The 16698-nt window shown below is 53.3% G+C and overlaps 1 protein-coding gene and 1 long non-coding RNA gene across 2 annotated transcripts in view; both read right to left on the bottom strand.

Annotated features, from left to right (window-relative positions):
- IGFBPL1 (insulin like growth factor binding protein like 1) overlaps nucleotides 1–13956 on the bottom strand; it is a 41833-nt gene extending 27877 nt beyond the window's left edge. The window contains exon 1 of the mRNA XM_083481995.1: nucleotides 13426–13956. Coding sequence (XP_083338121.1) covers nucleotides 13426–13903 — 478 coding nt within the window. The 5' untranslated portion in view covers nucleotides 13904–13956. The remainder of the gene's footprint in view (nucleotides 1–13425) is intronic.
- Nucleotides 1–16698, bottom strand: part of LOC310696535 — a 285064-nt gene that overhangs the window by 143986 nt on the left and 124380 nt on the right. The window lies entirely within an intron of this gene.

Below are 16698 nucleotides of genomic sequence, written 5' to 3'. Positions count from 1 at the left end.
TATACTGGACCGAGGCCATTTAGGGCTTTAAATGTCAACACCAACACTATGAATTGTGCTTGGAAATGTACTGGGAGCCAGTGTAGGTCTTTCAAGACTGGTGTTATATGGTCTCGGCGGCCGCTCCCAGTCACCAGTCTAGCTGCCGCATTGTGGATTAGTTGTAGCATAGGACTCCTAATCTCAGAGTTGTGGGTTCCAGCCCACGTTGGGCAAAAGATCCCCGCATTGCAGGGAGGTGGACTAGGGGACCCTCACAGTCCCTTCCAACACTACAATTCCATGATTCCATGACACGTCAACACCTGCCAGTCTACATTTTCCTCCACAACAGTATACAACACACTTCCTTGTCCAAACACAAACGTGGGAGGGGCAGGGGAAATCAGTCATGAGCTAGCCGGAATGTCAGTCTTCTTAAAAGGGAATTATTCGGATAAGAGGGGTGGGGAGGAACCAGGGTCATGCCATGAAGGTGGCGTCCTGCCACCTTTGTTAACAGACCTGGAAGAGATGATGGGTGGGGTTGTCACCATCCCTGTAACAAAAGATACAAGGAAGGAAAGGAGATTGCAGAGCTCAGAGCCAAGCTGCACGATTTCGCTACACCCATGCAAATATATTGTAGGGGAGGGGGAAAAAATCTAATTTATGAAAATGTAACCGCACAGGCAGGGAAACAAGCTAAGCTCTGAACTAATCTTCTGCTGGCGGAGTCAGCAAGAGGATTAAAGAGTGCGAAAAGCACTGGCGGGGAGAAAAGGAGATCTGGCATTTGTGGCTTGATCTGTTCAGAGCATTGTAAAGCGAGCGTCAGGCTGGGGCGGCTCAAAGGAACCACAGGTCCTTTGAAAGATTCCCATCTCTGGTGAGATCCCAAGTTCTGCCTGAGGCACGGGAAAGGGAATAGGGGTGGACTTTGTTTCGAGAAAGTGCGACAAAGCCATGAATGAAAAGATCTGGAGACACACAGGGTCACAGGCACAAAAACACACACACACCTTTCTTCAATCTGAACGGCATTCCATTAAATAAATCAGGGCATCCTGTGAAGCAGGCAAAGGCACAGACTTTGAAATATACTTTTGAAGTTGGGTTGTGCTGGTATCAAAACGAGAACAATAAAAAATCATGAAATCCCCCAGATTCCCATAATGCTCATTAGGAAAAAACAAAAAAACAAAACACAGAGCATATAACAAACTAGAAGGAATGGGCTTGATTACAAATGGGCTGAGAAGCAGCTGTTACACACAACCCTGAGTCCCAAAGGGGACTGTTAAATATTACCCCACTGATTATACATGAATAAATTAGTGCCCTTGGGTTAAGATATAATGAGGTACTTACTGACACATAAAAGCCCCCTCTTTGGCGGAGCTTTCATTATCATCAGAATGGACAGCTACAGAGGCAGTCGGTGATATAATAGCAAGCACCACCAAAAGCTCCATTCAGACAGCTCTTTGTTTGTTACATTTTTATCCTGCTCCAAATAACTCCGAGGCATCTCTCACCTGCTCCCCCTGGTTTTATCCTGACAACAACCCTGCGGGGTGGGTTAAGCGGAGAGAGGAGGGTGAGCCCAGGACCTCCACACACGTGGCCCAGGCTTGTGCATCCGAGAGATCAGTGCTGCTAACGCAGTGGTTTGACTTCACCCCCGGAGGTGCACTCCATTGTCTCTCGAGACAGACAGGTGCCGGAAAAGAAAGATATCAGGTTATATTTCTATATTGGGGGGAAACTTGGTGGCTTTTCAAGCTTGCAAACAGGGAGCCATCAATGAGAGGTTAAAGAATTTGCCAGCCATTATCTCATACCCTCCCAGTGTCCCTTTTTCCAGGGACAGTCCCGGATTTACAGAAGCCATCCTGGTTTCTGATTTGATCCCAGAATGTCCCACTTTTCCTTAGGACGCCCCTATTTTCATTGGAGAAATGTTGGGTAAGTCACCTGAAGTCAGCCGTGTTTAGGGAAGTTTTTAATGTTTGCTGTTTTATCGTGTTTTTAATATTCTGTTGGGAGCTGCCCAGAGTGGCTGGGAAAACCCAGTCAGATGGCCGGGGTATAAAGAAATTATTATTATTGTCAGGGGTTTAGGAGCAGAAGCACGGGCAAGGGAGGAAACAGAGAGCGAAGGGGAGGAGGCAGAAGAAAAGATGAGTGACGACGACGACCCGAGATCTCCTAGTCTTTCCAGTGAATCAGAGGATTCACAGAAAGGAGCACCAGTGGCGAGGGCCAGGGGGGAGTCTAGGGGGGCACCCCAGGAAGACAGAGCCAGAGAGGACTCAGGGGGGAGCAGCTGGAAATCGGGACCAGCGTCACCGCCAGGAAGCAGGGAAGAGGAAGGGAGCCAGGGGGGAAACGCTGGCAGCTCACCACAGGAGGGAGGACATGAGTCAGGAGTGGCCACACCTCCACAGGAGGGAGGACATGAGTCGGGGATGGCCACACCTCCATCGGGGAGCGAAGAAACGGTTGAGAGGAAAGTGGAAGGTTGGGCGCGCGCGCCAAGTTCAAATGCAGAGGAAGGCGGCGCAGTAAGCAGCCCCGAAAGAGAGCCAGGTCCTAAAGCCCGGCGCAAGGAGGCAGGAGGGTCTGGGTCAGCGTCAGAAGAATCCCGGAAGGAAGAAGCCCCGGGGGGTAGAGGGACCCAGAGGAGGACAGTCAGGAGGAAAAGGTGGAGCAAGGCTAGGATATTAAGTTGGTGCACACAGGGCGGAGACTCAGACGGAGCTTCGCCGACCTAGCTACTAGGCGTAGAGTTGCGCGCAGCAGCGTGAGAATGGAAACTGTAATTCAATAAAGACTTTTACTTAATGACCGCTGGCTAGCGTGATCCTCTGTGAGCTAGGATCTTCAAGCAGCTCTGACAGTAAGCTCCGTCTCTACTTGTGGGCATCTACAGCCTCGAGGAGGGGAGAGACACAGGTGCCTACTAGCAAGCTCACGAACGGCAGACGACATGACGGCTGAGCAGCAGATAGAGGAACTCAGAAACGCAGTGGCACAACTGAACGCCGAGGCTCTAGCATCCAGGAAAAGGGAGGAGGAAGCAGCCGCAGCCTGCAGGGATCTCCAGGTCAGGTTAGACGTGCTGACAAAGCAGACACCCCGGCAGGAGGGCATTGGGTTGGCGAGACGGACAGGCGGGCTGGTCTCTCACTTCGATGGGAACCTGCAACAGTATCCCAACTTTAGAGCCGACGTACTGTGCGCACTGCAACTGCTGCATAAAGACTTTAGAGATGAACAAGAGAGAGTGGGGTTCATCATGTCCCATCTGCATGGGGATGCGAGAGCATGGCTACGCAATTTATGGAGAGATAAGGATCCGGCGCTACAGAATGCAGATGCCTTTATTAAAGCAATGGATGGGTGTTTTTTATCAAGTATTGACGTGGATCTTGCACGGAAGGAGGTGCATGGGCTGAGACAAGGGAGGGCCAGCGTCAGGCAGTACCATGCCCGCTTTTTCGCCTTGGTCAGTGCCCTGGAATGGGACAGAGATTCGGCTCCTGTAAGAGACCTCTTTTGGGAGGGGCTGCATAACTCGATTAAAGATGAGATCGCCAGGGGGGAGAGACCCCGAACCACCCAGGAGGTCGTTCAGAGGGCACTGGCAGTGGGGGTGAGGCTGGAAGGACGTCCGTGGAACAGGGACGAAGGGCGTGGAGGGCGCGAACCAGCCGGGGGCCCCTCCTTCTTTCCCAGGGAAGCAGCGCGGGCGCAATCCACGCCTCCGCCAGGAGGAGGAGCCGAACCTATGGAGGTGGGAGGTGCAAGGGCTCAGTCAGCAACCAGAGCCCTAGCACCAGCAGCAGTGAAAGCGAAGCCTCCTAGAGGGAACACGAAGTGTTACGTCTGTGAGGAGCCAGGGCATATGGCAAAAGAGTGTCCCCAGAGGCCCCACAAGCTCACTGCAGCCTCAGCAATGGTGACTGCAGCAACACAGCAAGGAGGACCACAGCAGGGAAACGAGGCTGTCTGGCTGGAGGAAGAGGCACTGGGGCCCAGCCAGACGTGTTAGTGACGCAGTCCCCAGCGATTTTACAGCCCGTGAACCCCCTCCCGCCCAAACCAGTAGTGAGGCTCACAGCGTCTCTCCAACTGCCCAATGGAATCACCATGGACGTGCCAATCACCATTGACTCAGGCAGCAATGCGGACTTTATAGGGCAGGACTTTGTCGACAGGCACGCTGTACAGTTGCTGCCGGCCACACTGCCCCTGCAGGTTGTCACGGTGGATGGCAGGGAGCTGCTCGGGGGGCAAGTGGTGAAGCAGACGCCACCAATGGTGATGCGACTTGGGAATCACAGAGAAATCATCAGCTTCAACGTCACTCGACTATCTGACACGCCCATTGTATTGGGCATGAGTTGGCTGGACAAGCACAGCCCAGCGATGGCTTGGTACCAGAGGCAGCTGACCTTCGGCTCTTCCTTTTGTGCTGAACACTGCATCGTGCCCAGGCAGGAAGGAGAGGAAGAGGAGTCACAGCTGCTGCTAGGCACGCTGCAAGCGATTCCACACAAGTACGCTGAATTTTTGGAAGTTTTCTGCGAGAAGGAGGCAGACAGGCTACCCCCTCACAGACCATATGACTGCAAAATTGACCTGCTGCCGGGGGCGGCGCTGCCTAAAGGGAAACTGTATTCCATGTCAGAGGACGAACTGCAGGAACTCAAAGAGTTCATTGACCATAATTTGCAACGCGGCTTCATCCGGGAGTCCAGGGCAGTGGGGGGCAGTCCCGTATTCTTTGTTAAGAAGCGGGACACGCCCCAGAAAAGACTGGTAGTGGATTACAGGATTTTGAACAGTCTGACTAGGCCATCGGACTTCCCCATGCCCCGCATTGACGACCTCCTCGCAAAGGTACGGAAGGGCAGAGTGTTCACCAAGTTGGACCTGCGGGGGGCGTACAACCTCATTCGCATGCGGGAAGGAGATGAGTGGAAGACAGCCATGTTCACGCCACTGGGGACCTACGAATATAGAGTTATGCCTTTTGGATTGCAAAATGGCTCCCACGTTTTTCAAGCGTTTATGCATCACGTGTTGGCGGGACTTCTCTACAAGACGTGCGTATGTTTCTTAGATGACATCCTGATCTTTTCGGAGTCGCAGCAGGAGCATGACGGACACGTCAAGGAAGTGCTGAGCAGGCTAAAGCAACATAGGCTCTACGCCAAGCTGGAGAAGTGCCAATTTGACGTGCCGGAGGTGGATTTTCTGGGCTACAAGCTGTCTGACAAGGGGCTCGCCATGGACAGCGCCAAGGTTCGAGCGGTGTTGGATTGGAAGAGTCCGCGCAACCGGAAGGAGGTCCAACGGTTTGTCGGCTTTGCGAACTTCTATCGCAAGTTTATCAAGGGCTTCGCGATGCAGACAGCGGCCATCACTGACACGCTTAGCTCCAAGAAGAAGAAGTTCGTTTGGACAGCGCAGGCGGAGCAGTCCTTTCAGGCACTCAAGCGTCTCTTCGCGTCGGAAGAGCAGCTGCTTCATGTCAACCCCAGCAAGCCGATGAGGGTGGAGACAGACGCCTCGGACAGAGCCGTGGGGGCGGTCCTGTTGCAGAAAGACCCGCAGGGGGTGTGGCGACCGGGAGCGTTTTACTCCAGGAAGCTCAGCAAGTCCGAACAGAACTACACCATCTGGGACAGGGAGTTGCTGACCATTCACGCAGCGTTCAAGGCGTGGAGGCACTTTCTGATCGGCGCCAAGCACACGGTGCAGGTTTGCACGGACCACAAGAATCTAGAGCACTGGCGCACGGCACAGTTCCTGAACCAGAGGCAGATACGTTGGGCTGAGTTCTTTGCAAACTTCGACTTCCGAATAGAGTATGTCCCGGGGGACACCAACATCATGGCAGACGCTCTCTCCCGTAAGCCACAGTATCTGGAGGACGCAACGCCAGCGGCCGCCATGCACATCTTCGCACCAGCAGTGTGGGCGTGCGCCGCGGCGACCGTGGACCTAGAGGCGGTGCGACGTGCGTTGCAGGAGGACTCCTTCGCACAAGCAAAGATGGCAGAGGTGCAAAGGGGCACGGCTGCGGCCGACGGTTTCCGGCTACGAGATGGATTGCTCATCCGAAAAGGGGCCATCTACGTGCCGGGAGACGAACTTCGAGCCAAGGTGCTGCAGCAGCTGCACGACGCGCCCACGGCCGGGCACTTTGGCAAGGAGAAGACGGTGGAATTAGTAGCCAGGGATTTCTGGTGGCCTGGAATGAGAGGGGAGGTCGCAGACTACGTGGCGAGGTGCGACACCTGCCAGAGGGCCAAACCAGTGCACAAACCGCCGGCCGGACTGTTGGAACCGCTGCAAACTCCGGTCGAACCTTGGGAAAGGGTGGCTCTGGACTTTGTCACGGATCTGCCCAGCTCAAGGGGCAAGACGGCAGTGCTGGTGGTGGTGGACCTGTTTTCCAAGATGGCGCATTTCATTCCGTGTGCGAAGGTGGCCACGGCGGAGCAAACCGCCAAACTGTTCATAGACCACGTGTTCAAGGTTCACGGTCTGCCACGGTCTATTCTGTCCGACCGGGGGCGGCAGTTCATCTCGAATTTCTGGCAGAAGCTGATGGGCTTCCTGAACGTCAAGATCAACCTGGCGTCGGCGAGACACCCGCAGACCAACGGGCAAGCGGAGCGGGTCAATGCCATCATGCAGCAGTACCTGAGATGTTATGCAAATCAACAGCCTGCGACGTGGGTGGATTACCTACCGCTTGCTGAGTTCGCCTACAACAACACGAAGCACGTGTCCACGGGGGTCACGCCGTTCTTCGCCAACAACGGGAGGCACCCCAGAACCTTCCCGGGACTGGAAAGAATGGGGGAGGGGGAGCCGCAGACAGCAGATGCGTTCGCGTCGGAGCTGCAGGAGGTCCACGATCAGCTGAGGCGCCACCTGGAGCTGGCCAAGCACGCATACAAGGTACAAGCAGACAAGCACAGAAGGGTTGGAGAAGAGCTCCACGTGGGAGACTGGGTTTGGTTAGCAGCCCACGCAGTGCCGGCCAGGTCGTTGGCCAAGAAGAAACTAGGGCATAAGCAACTGGGGCCCTACCAAGTCGAAGAGCAGGTCAACCCGGTAGCTTTCAGACTGGCACTTCCGGAGGGTTCCAGAATGCATCCGGTATTCCACAGATCGGTGCTCACTCCCTACAAGGCACCGCACAGGTTCCAGGAACCCGGAACAGCGCCGAGTCCGGTCAGAGACAGAACAGGGCACGCGGAAGTGGCACAGAAGGAGCGCATCAACGAAGTCACTGAGATTTTGGACTCCAGATGGGGGGAAGAGGGGGTAGAATACTTTCTCGCCAAGGAGGGCACCCCGGCCAGTGCGAACAGCTGGGTGCCGGGCTACGCCTTGGACGAACCTCTCCTCAAAGACGAGTTTCATGCCCTCTTTCCCCATAGACCTATGCCAGCAGAATATTTTGACGACTGGCTTTTCACGCCCACACTTTCGGCCAGCACTTTCCGGGGGTTCGACTCGGACGAGGACCCGACACAAGACGTCCGTTCCCCGGAGGGGTCACCCTCGGGATCTGCATCAGAACCCTCGTATTGGTGGGACGATAGGCCAGAGGAGCAGTGGCGCAGACGGTGGCTGGAAGGCCCAGGACGAGCAACACCGACAGGAGGAAGTGAGGGAGAGACGGACATGGACGTTTTCGGGGACGACCCTGGTTTCGAGCACGGCGGCACAGAGATGGAAGCGGAGGTGACTGTCGTCGACGAGAGCGGGGAGGAAGACCCGGGAGACTTCAGATGGAGGCCTGCCACGGGAAGCGACCGATACCCGACGTTCGTCCCTTTGCAACAGCAGCCCCCAGCTCCAGCACCGGAAGGAGGGGAGGGGGGAATGGGGGGCTTCGAGGGGGGGATGGATGTCAGGGGTTTAGGAGCAGAAGCACGGGCAAGGGAGGAAACAGAGAGCGAAGGGGAGGAGGCAGAAGAAAAGATGAGTGACGACGACGACCCGAGATCTCCTAGTCTTTCCAGTGAATCAGAGGATTCACAGAAAGGAGCACCAGTGGCGAGGGCCAGGGGGGAGTCTAGGGGGGCACCCCAGGAAGACAGAGCCAGAGAGGACTCAGGGGGGAGCAGCTGGAAATCGGGACCAGCGTCACCGCCAGGAAGCAGGGAAGAGGAAGGGAGCCAGGGGGGAAACGCTGGCAGCTCACCACAGGAGGGAGGACATGAGTCAGGAGTGGCCACACCTCCACAGGAGGGAGGACATGAGTCGGGGATGGCCACACCTCCATCGGGGAGCGAAGAAACGGTTGAGAGGAAAGTGGAAGGTTGGGCGCGCGCGCCAAGTTCAAATGCAGAGGAAGGCGGCGCAGTAAGCAGCCCCGAAAGAGAGCCAGGTCCTAAAGCCCGGCGCAAGGAGGCAGGAGGGTCTGGGTCAGCGTCAGAAGAATCCCGGAAGGAAGAAGCCCCGGGGGGTAGAGGGACCCAGAGGAGGACAGTCAGGAGGAAAAGGTGGAGCAAGGCTAGGATATTAAGTTGGTGCACACAGGGCGGAGACTCAGACGGAGCTTCGCCGACCTAGCTACTAGGCGTAGAGTTGCGCGCAGCAGCGTGAGAATGGAAACTGTAATTCAATAAAGACTTTTACTTAATGACCGCTGGCTAGCGTGATCCTCTGTGAGCTAGGATCTTCAAGCAGCTCTGACAATTATTATTATTATTATTATTATTATTATTATTATTATTATTATTGTTGTTGTTGAAATGAAGAAGAAGAGTTTGGATTTGATATCCCGCTTTATCACTACCCTAAGGAGTCTCAAAGTGGCTAACATTCTCCTTTCCCTTCCTCCCCCACAACAAACACTCTGTGAGGTGAGTGGGGCTGAGAGACTTCAGAGAAGTGTGACTGGCCCAAGGTCACCCAGCAGCTGCATGTGGAGGAGCGGAGACGCGAACCCGGTTCCCCCGATTACAAGACTACCACTCTTAACCACTACACCACACTGGCTCTCATGTTGGAGGGTATGCCGTTATGCAACCCACAAGCCAAGGAGATAAGTAACTATACAACCTTTAGAAGGCACCTGAAAGCAGGCCAGTAGAGGGAAGTTTTTAACATTCAGTGTTCTGTTGCATTATTGTACCTTCTCTCTTCTTCTTTGGCGATCACTCATAGCTGAGTAAGACTGTCTTCCATAAACATGGTTTAAACAATGAATCTGCAAGTGACTGTGGAAGCCAATTCTGGACCCACACATCCTTCCACAGTGGGGACATTGGTTTCCGGGCGGGAGGTGATCACGGTGTGGATTTGCTAAGCATGCCTCCTTCTTAGCACATTTCTCCTTTGTGTCCTGAGTTCGAGTGTCTTCAAAGCCCATGACACCTTTGGTAAAGGCTGTTCTCCAATTGGAGTGCTCGCAGGCAAGTGTTTCCCAATTGTTGGTGTTTATACTACATTTTTTAAAATTTGCCTTGAGAGAGTCTTTAAACCTCTTTTGTAGTCAGAAGCTACCCATAGTGGGCAGAAAGGCAGGGTATAAATACTAAAATAATAATAATAATAATAATAATAATAATAATAATAATAATAATAATAATAATAGAATAGGACGTCCCTATTTTCAGTGGAGAAATGTTGAAGGGCATGTTCTCCTAATGCGTAAAAAGCCCTGCAAGTCCAATTTGACCAGAGCCAGTTTCAATGCCAGCAAAATGAGAATTCAGCCCGGGCAGGGAGATCTGGTGGGGATTGGGCAGATGAGGCCAGTTCCACAAGCCATGCACATGTGACCCACACCTGAAATCATATACAACACCAGGTGTGGAGCAGGTGGAGGCTGGATAGGCTGAATGGCCGAGTTTGCCATAGGGAACTCGATTATGTAGACGATCCCTGTGGAAAGCTGCTTTCTCAGCCAGCTGGTTGTTGGGTGTTTGGGAAGAACTGCACAAAAGACTCCGACAAGCTGGTGGGTCAAGCCACAGCCTGAGGCCTGAGCAGGTAAAAAAGGTAAAGGACCCCTGGATGGTTAAGTCCAGTCAAAGGTGACTATGGAGTTGTGGCACTCATCTTGCTTTCAGGCCAAGGGAGATGGCGTTTGTCCACAGAAAGATTTCTGGGTCATGTGGCCAGCATGACTAAACCGCTTCTGGCGCAACGGGACACCGTGAAACCAGAAGCACACGAAAATGCCGTTTAACTTCCTGCCGCAGCGCTACCTACTTATCTACTTGCACTGGTGTGCCTTTGAACTGATAGGTTGGCAGGAGCTGGGGCACAGCAATGGGAGCTCACGCCATCATGGGGATTTGAACCACTGACCTTGTCCAAGTGACCCACACCTGAAATCATATACAACACCAGGTATGCAGCAGGTGGAGGCTGGATAGGCTGAATGGCCGATTATGCAGATTATGCAGATGATCCTTTCTCAGCCAGCTGGTTGTTGGGTGTTGGGGAAGCACTGCACAAAGGAATTTGACAAGCTGGCAGGACAACCAACCGAGGCCTGAACATATTGCAGGCAAAGCCCCCTTGTGCTGTGGTTTCCACCAGCCTAAAACTAGCTGGCTGTTAGGTACTTGGGAAACCTTGACGTCAGGTGATTGGCAGGTGGGTTGTCACACACACACATGCCAATGTTGGCCTGCAGGAATGGAGACACAGAATTATCTGGCCTGCTGGGCTAAGAAATCCCAGCTGGGTGCTGCATCTCACAACGCGGTGACTCCATCAGAAGGCAGAATCTTCTACCCAGGACATTCCTGTGCTTACCACAGAATGAAACCTGGACATGCTGGACCTTTCGCTAGTGCCTGTCAGCTGTCTAAGATCAGCAGGGGACCCATATGGGCTGCAGCACAACATGTGCCTTGGATTTTCAGGGGGGAGAGAAATTCTGAAACATTGCCAGGTCTCAAAATTAGAACCACAGGGAAAAGGGGGGTGGGGGATCCCTGAGGTTTAGATTCCCAGCTGTAGACAGCAGGGGTGCCAACTTGAATAAAATATTGGGGGGGGGATAAGCCCCACCCATATAATTGATATTGTGATGAGGTGCATGCACAGCTCCATATTTCGCAATCAATATGGGGTCTTCAACTTTTCTATGGGCTTCTTCTTCACAGCTCTCAATTCTTACGAAAAAAGTGTACCCACTATTCTGTACCTTTCTGCAAGGTAAAGGTAAAAGTAAAGGTACCCCTGACCATTAGGTCCAGTCGTGGCTGACTCTGGGGTTGTGGTCTCATCTCGCTTTATTGGCCGAGGGAGCCGGCGTACAGCTTCCGGGTCATGTGGCCAGCATGACCAAGCCACTTCTGGTGAACCAGAGCAGCACACGGAAATGCCGTTTACCTTTCCACCGGAGCGGTACCTATTTATTTACTAGTACTTTGATGTGCTTTCGAACTGCTAGGTGGGCAGAAGCTGGGACCAAACAATGGGAGCCCACCCCATCACGGGGATTCGAACTGCCGACTTTCTGATTGGCAAACCCTAGGCTCTGTGGTTTAAGCTATGCTAAATCCATCAAAAGTGCCATGCATTGAAGTACCCACAACCCCTTGCATGTAGAATCATAGAATTGTAGGTATTTAATTAATTTCCTCTCCAAAAAAGAGACAGGGGGCTGCAGCTTAATGGCAGAAAAGGGTAACGGTAAAGGACCCCTGGATGGTTAAGTCCAGTCAAAGGCGACTATGGGGTTGCGGTGCTCATCTCACTTTCAGGCCGAGGGAGCTGGCATTTGTCCACAGGCAGCTTTCCAGGTCATGTGGCCAGCATGACTAAAGCGCTTCTGGCACAACAAAAACACCGTGAGGGAAGCCAGAGCACACAGAAATGCAATTTACCTTCCCGTCGCAACGATACCTATTTATCTACTCACACTAGTATGCTTTTGAACTGCTAGGTTGGCAGGAGCTGGGACAGAACAATGGGAGCTCACCCCATTGTCGGGATTCGAATCACCGACCTTCTGATTGGCAAGGCCAAGAGGCTCTGTGGTTTAGACCACAGCGCCACCCGCTCCCTTGGGCTTATTCACACTAGTCTGAAGTAAGTTTGACTGAATGCAATGGGATGGACTTCTCAGTAAACATGGATTGGATTGCACGAGTCAACCTGACAACAAGACCGGACCAGAACACTATTTTCACTTGAACACCTGTCATTCCATTATTTCCCCTCCTTTCCAGCTGGGTCTGTAAGACTACCCTCACCTTTATTCCAGGGGTTTTCAGACAGCCAATGAGCTGCCTCTGTGCTCTTCCTCTGAAAGTGCAGGCGGTTATTTATGTATGCCATTACCGTGGCCTGTGTTTTGTTAGCCCCCAAATGGAAAACGAGCGAGATCCCAACTAAAGAAGAATGGCAACTTAAACTGGTGGAATATGCATAGCTTGCAGATCTAACTTATAGAATAAGAGAGCAAGAAGAACATAAGTTTAAAGAAGACTAGAAAACGTTTATTGAACATATGGGGGGAAATCGTGTATGCTTGAAAACATTGAAAGCATTAAGATAAATTCAACAGTGTAAATAAGTTTTGATGGAAGTAATAATGGAATACTGAATGGTTTAGTTTACATAAAATATGCAGGGATTTATGCTATGCAAAATGAACCATGGAAAGAAAAGCAGGGAAGTCATTGATATTTTAAGGTTGTACAAATGAATATTCTAAATTGTAAAACAGAAAATAATAGATAGATAGATAGATAGATAGATTGTGCAGGTGGAGGTGCTCTCTCTTTGGTATTGGCGCTGTTGGAATGGGGGCATCCCAGAGAGTGGGCTGCTTTGCCTGCGCTCCTGCCCAAAGCAGTGCATCACTTTGCAATTGAATGTTCCCGCATCAACACCCACCTTTCAGTGTCTCTGGTGATGGGAAAGTAGAGAGCTCCCATTAAGGCTGCAAACGCACTTCTGAGGAAGGAACCTCCATTTAACTTGGTGGTACTTATTTCTGAATAAAGATGCTTAAAATTCTAATACAGTGGTTTCCAACCTTTTTGGGGCCATGCCTCCCCTAAGCATCTCTAAAATCCAGACAACCCCCCCCCCCCCGCCGCCACATATAATTCTTATTATTCAAAAAGTGAACTATTCACGTGGAGGAAGCCTAAAAGCCCATTAACTTGGTCGAAACAAGCTTCCAAATCGCCCCCCTTAAAAATCAAATTGCCCCCCGTGGTTCTAAGAGGTGATTTTAACTGTCCAAACAGACAAGAAGGGTATTTATCTGGACCAAGGAACAACCATGCAAACATTCAGAAATACAAGCATTTCCCGATTGGCTAACACTAAGGCATAGAAATTTGGCCAGGGCCAGTCTATAGATTGCGACCTTCGGAGGGTGAGCGACACCCCAGCCACCGCCCCCCAGTGCCCCCACAACCCACAGAGGCTTACCGAGCTTGCACTCGCCGTCGTGCGCCTTCCGGACGCGCTCCCGGCCGCTGTGGAGGGCGCGCCAGCTGTGCAGGTGCAGGGCGCACACGCTGCTGTAAGAGCGGCCGTCGGAGCCGCAGACGGCGCCGTCTTCCTTGCAGACGCAGCGCCCGGTGCCTTCTTCCTGCTCCTGCTCCTCTTCCTCGGCGGCAGGAGGCTCCGCTTGGCGCTGGCTAACGCACACCAGCCCCGGGCCGCAGCGAGCGCCCCGCGCCCCTCCGCACCGCTCGCCCTCGGCGCTCAGGCACCGCTCGCAGCAGCCGCACTCGTCCCGCGCCGTCAGCTCGGGCGCCGCGCACCGCGCCGTCTCGCACAGCTCGGGCCGGCAGGGAGCGCACGCCGCCGCCTCCGCCGCGCTCCTCGACGCCAGGCACAGCCAAAGCGCCAAGAGCGGCAGCAGCAGCCGCGGCTGTAGCGTCGAGCTCCAGACGGCGGGCATCACGGCGAGCTGGGCAGGCAGACCAGGCGGGCGACGGCAGCTCAGGAAGGAGCCGTCTAAAGGGGCGCAGCGTCGACGGCAGAGTCAGGGGAGGTGGGTGGGGATGGCGAGAGAGACGCCCCCTAGACGACCACGCCTCCGCACTAAGGAGCCTCGGCGCGCGAGCTGACTGCGACCTTCCTGCGTGCGATTCCTTAGCTACAGTTTTGAACTCAGCGGAGCCCGATTGCCAGCACCTCGAGGCTCAGGATCAGGCGCAAGCGCTGGTTCTGGAGAGAGAAGAAAAGCTAAGCGGTACGAGAATGGACGGGGAGTGTCGAGAGCAGAAGCGGATGATGCGTCCTTGTGCTTTCTCCGCCTGCCTTTTCTCCTGACCAAATCACCTCCGCGCCAGTAGCTAGACCCCCGCTCGCCAGCTGCGCTAAGCGGTTGTGCGTGTTTTGTTCTAGCCACGAAACACTGCGCTGCTTCAGCTCCTATCTGCTTCGCTTTGCCGGTGTTTTAAAACCATTACCAGGGATTGACCACATGCAAAGACCTACGGAGGCTTCCTTGTGCCATTAGGGAAGAGGTATGGCGCCCTCCTTGCACCCTGGGCAAGGAGCAACTGGCGGAGCGTGCGGGGTGCCGGGGAGTCGTTGCCCCGGGCTCGCAGAGATGCCCGTCAAGCGGCTGGGTTTGTGCGAAAGGTGAAGAACAGCACCCTCTGCGCCCTGCCTGGGAGACGCGGGCTGGGCGAGCGGAGGGTGAAGAGTTCCCTCTGCGCTTCTCCCACCCGGCGCACGAGCGCCCACCCGTCGGCAGGAGGGCCGGACAAGGCGCAGCGGGTGCTCCGCCGCTGCAAGGAGCAGCATGCCCTCCAACATTTCGCCAATGAAAATAGGGATGATGATGATGATGATGATGATGATGATAATAATAATAATAATAATAATAATTCCCCACCCATCTGTCTGGGCTGTCCCAGCCACTCTGGGCAGCTTCCAAAATATATATAATGCGCAATAAAACATCACACTTTTTTATTATAAAAAAACACTTCCCTATGCAGGGCTGCTGTCAGATGTCTTCTAAAGGTTGTATAGTTACTTATCTCCTTGGCTGGGGGGGGGGGGTGCATCACTCCATACCCTCCAACATTTATCTGATGGAAATAGGGATGTCCTAAAGGAAAGCAGGAGGGACAAGGGTTAAACCACAGAGCCTAGGACTTGCTGATCAGAACGTCGCCGGTTCAAATCCCCGCGACGGGGTGAGCTCCCGATACTCAGTCCCTGCTCCTGCCAACCTAGCAGTTCGAAAGCACATCAAAGTGCAAGTAGATAAATAGGTACCACTCCGGCGGGAAGATAAACGGCGTTTCTGTGCGCTGCTCTGGTTCACGAGAAGCGGCTTAGTCATGCTGGACACATGACCCGGAAGCTGTACGCCGGCCTCCTCGGCCAGTAAAGCGAGATGAGCGCCGCAACCCCAGAGTCGGTCACGACTCGATCTAATGGTCAGGGGTTCCTTTACTAAAGGAAAGCAGGACATTCTGGGATCAAATCAGAAACCAGGAGGGCTTCTGTAAGTCCGGGACTGTCCCTGGAAAATAGGGACACTTGGAGAGTCTGGAAGTGTATCGTCACCACCCCCTTGCACCCTTGAGCCCTGCTGGGTGCTTCGCTCATACTTCTAATACTCTCATAGGTAAAGGTAAAGGCACCCCTGACCATTAGGTCCAGTTGTGACCGGGGTTGTGGTGCTCATCTCGCTTTATTGGCTGAGGGAGCCAGCGTACAGCTTCCGGGTCATGTGGCCAGCATGACTAAGCCGCGGCTGGCGAACCAGAGCAGTGCACGGAAACGCCGTTTACCTTCCCACTGGAGCAGTACCTATTTATCTACTTGCACTTTGTGTGCTTTTGAACTGCTAGGTTGGCAGGAGCAGGGACCCAACAATGGGAGCTCACTCCGTCATGCTGATTCGAACCGCCGACCTTCTGATTGGCAAGTCCTAGGCTCTGTGGTTTAACCCACAGGGCCACCCACGTCCCAATTCTCTCATACCTGACACTATTGGCCCAGCCCACACCAGGGATGGGATTCTTCCATCAAGATGCCCAGAGGAGCATGGACACCTTGCCCAGCAGCGGGGGAGCACAGAAAATAACAAATGCAAAGGCACCTGAAGTTACAGTTTCAAATTAGGTCGTTTGCTTTATTATATGAGATGAAGATAAACGTGATCCAGCTTTATTCAGGCCATTTTGGACTGGAGTCCTGTTCTAGCTAGGTTTACAATATGTGCTATTTTTTTGCTCATGTGCGAAACCTGGCCATTGTTTCGCAAGGTGAGGCTGCCCAATCCAGCTACGCTCCTCAGTGCATTCATTTGCAGAGTGTCTTTGCTTAATCCTTGCTCGGTAGCAAGGGATTGTTTATCCAGGCGGCTTTCAGAACTGCATTGTACAGAGCATAATAGCAAGCTGATTCCCACAGCATTACTGCTCGACTGGGATTAGCATTTTTCAGCCTGGCGCTTTTAATGGGATGGGGATATTGTGCCCTGTCTCAACACTTGGCTAAACAGGCTGGCTTCCACTCCAGTCAAAGCAACACACTAGCTTTGATGAGTGTGAAAATGGCTCCGTAAGTTGTCTGTCTAGAAACTGAACAGTGGAAAGTGGAGTTGCCAGACTCCTGACTGCAACAACATTGGCTCTGGGGGCATCTTAAGCAGAAACAGGCTTTTGTGGGGTGGCTGTGCCCCCCAAGGTCATTGGAAGAGGCGTGAGTCAGGAGCCAGCACCAGCA

Source organism: Podarcis liolepis, assembly GCF_965112155.1.
Source record: "Podarcis liolepis genome assembly, chromosome: 17".
NCBI classification, from domain to species: Eukaryota; Metazoa; Chordata; class Lepidosauria; order Squamata; family Lacertidae; genus Podarcis; species Podarcis liolepis.
The sequence above is the reverse complement of the archived record's forward strand: the minus strand, read 5'-3'. Positions and strand labels throughout refer to the sequence as shown.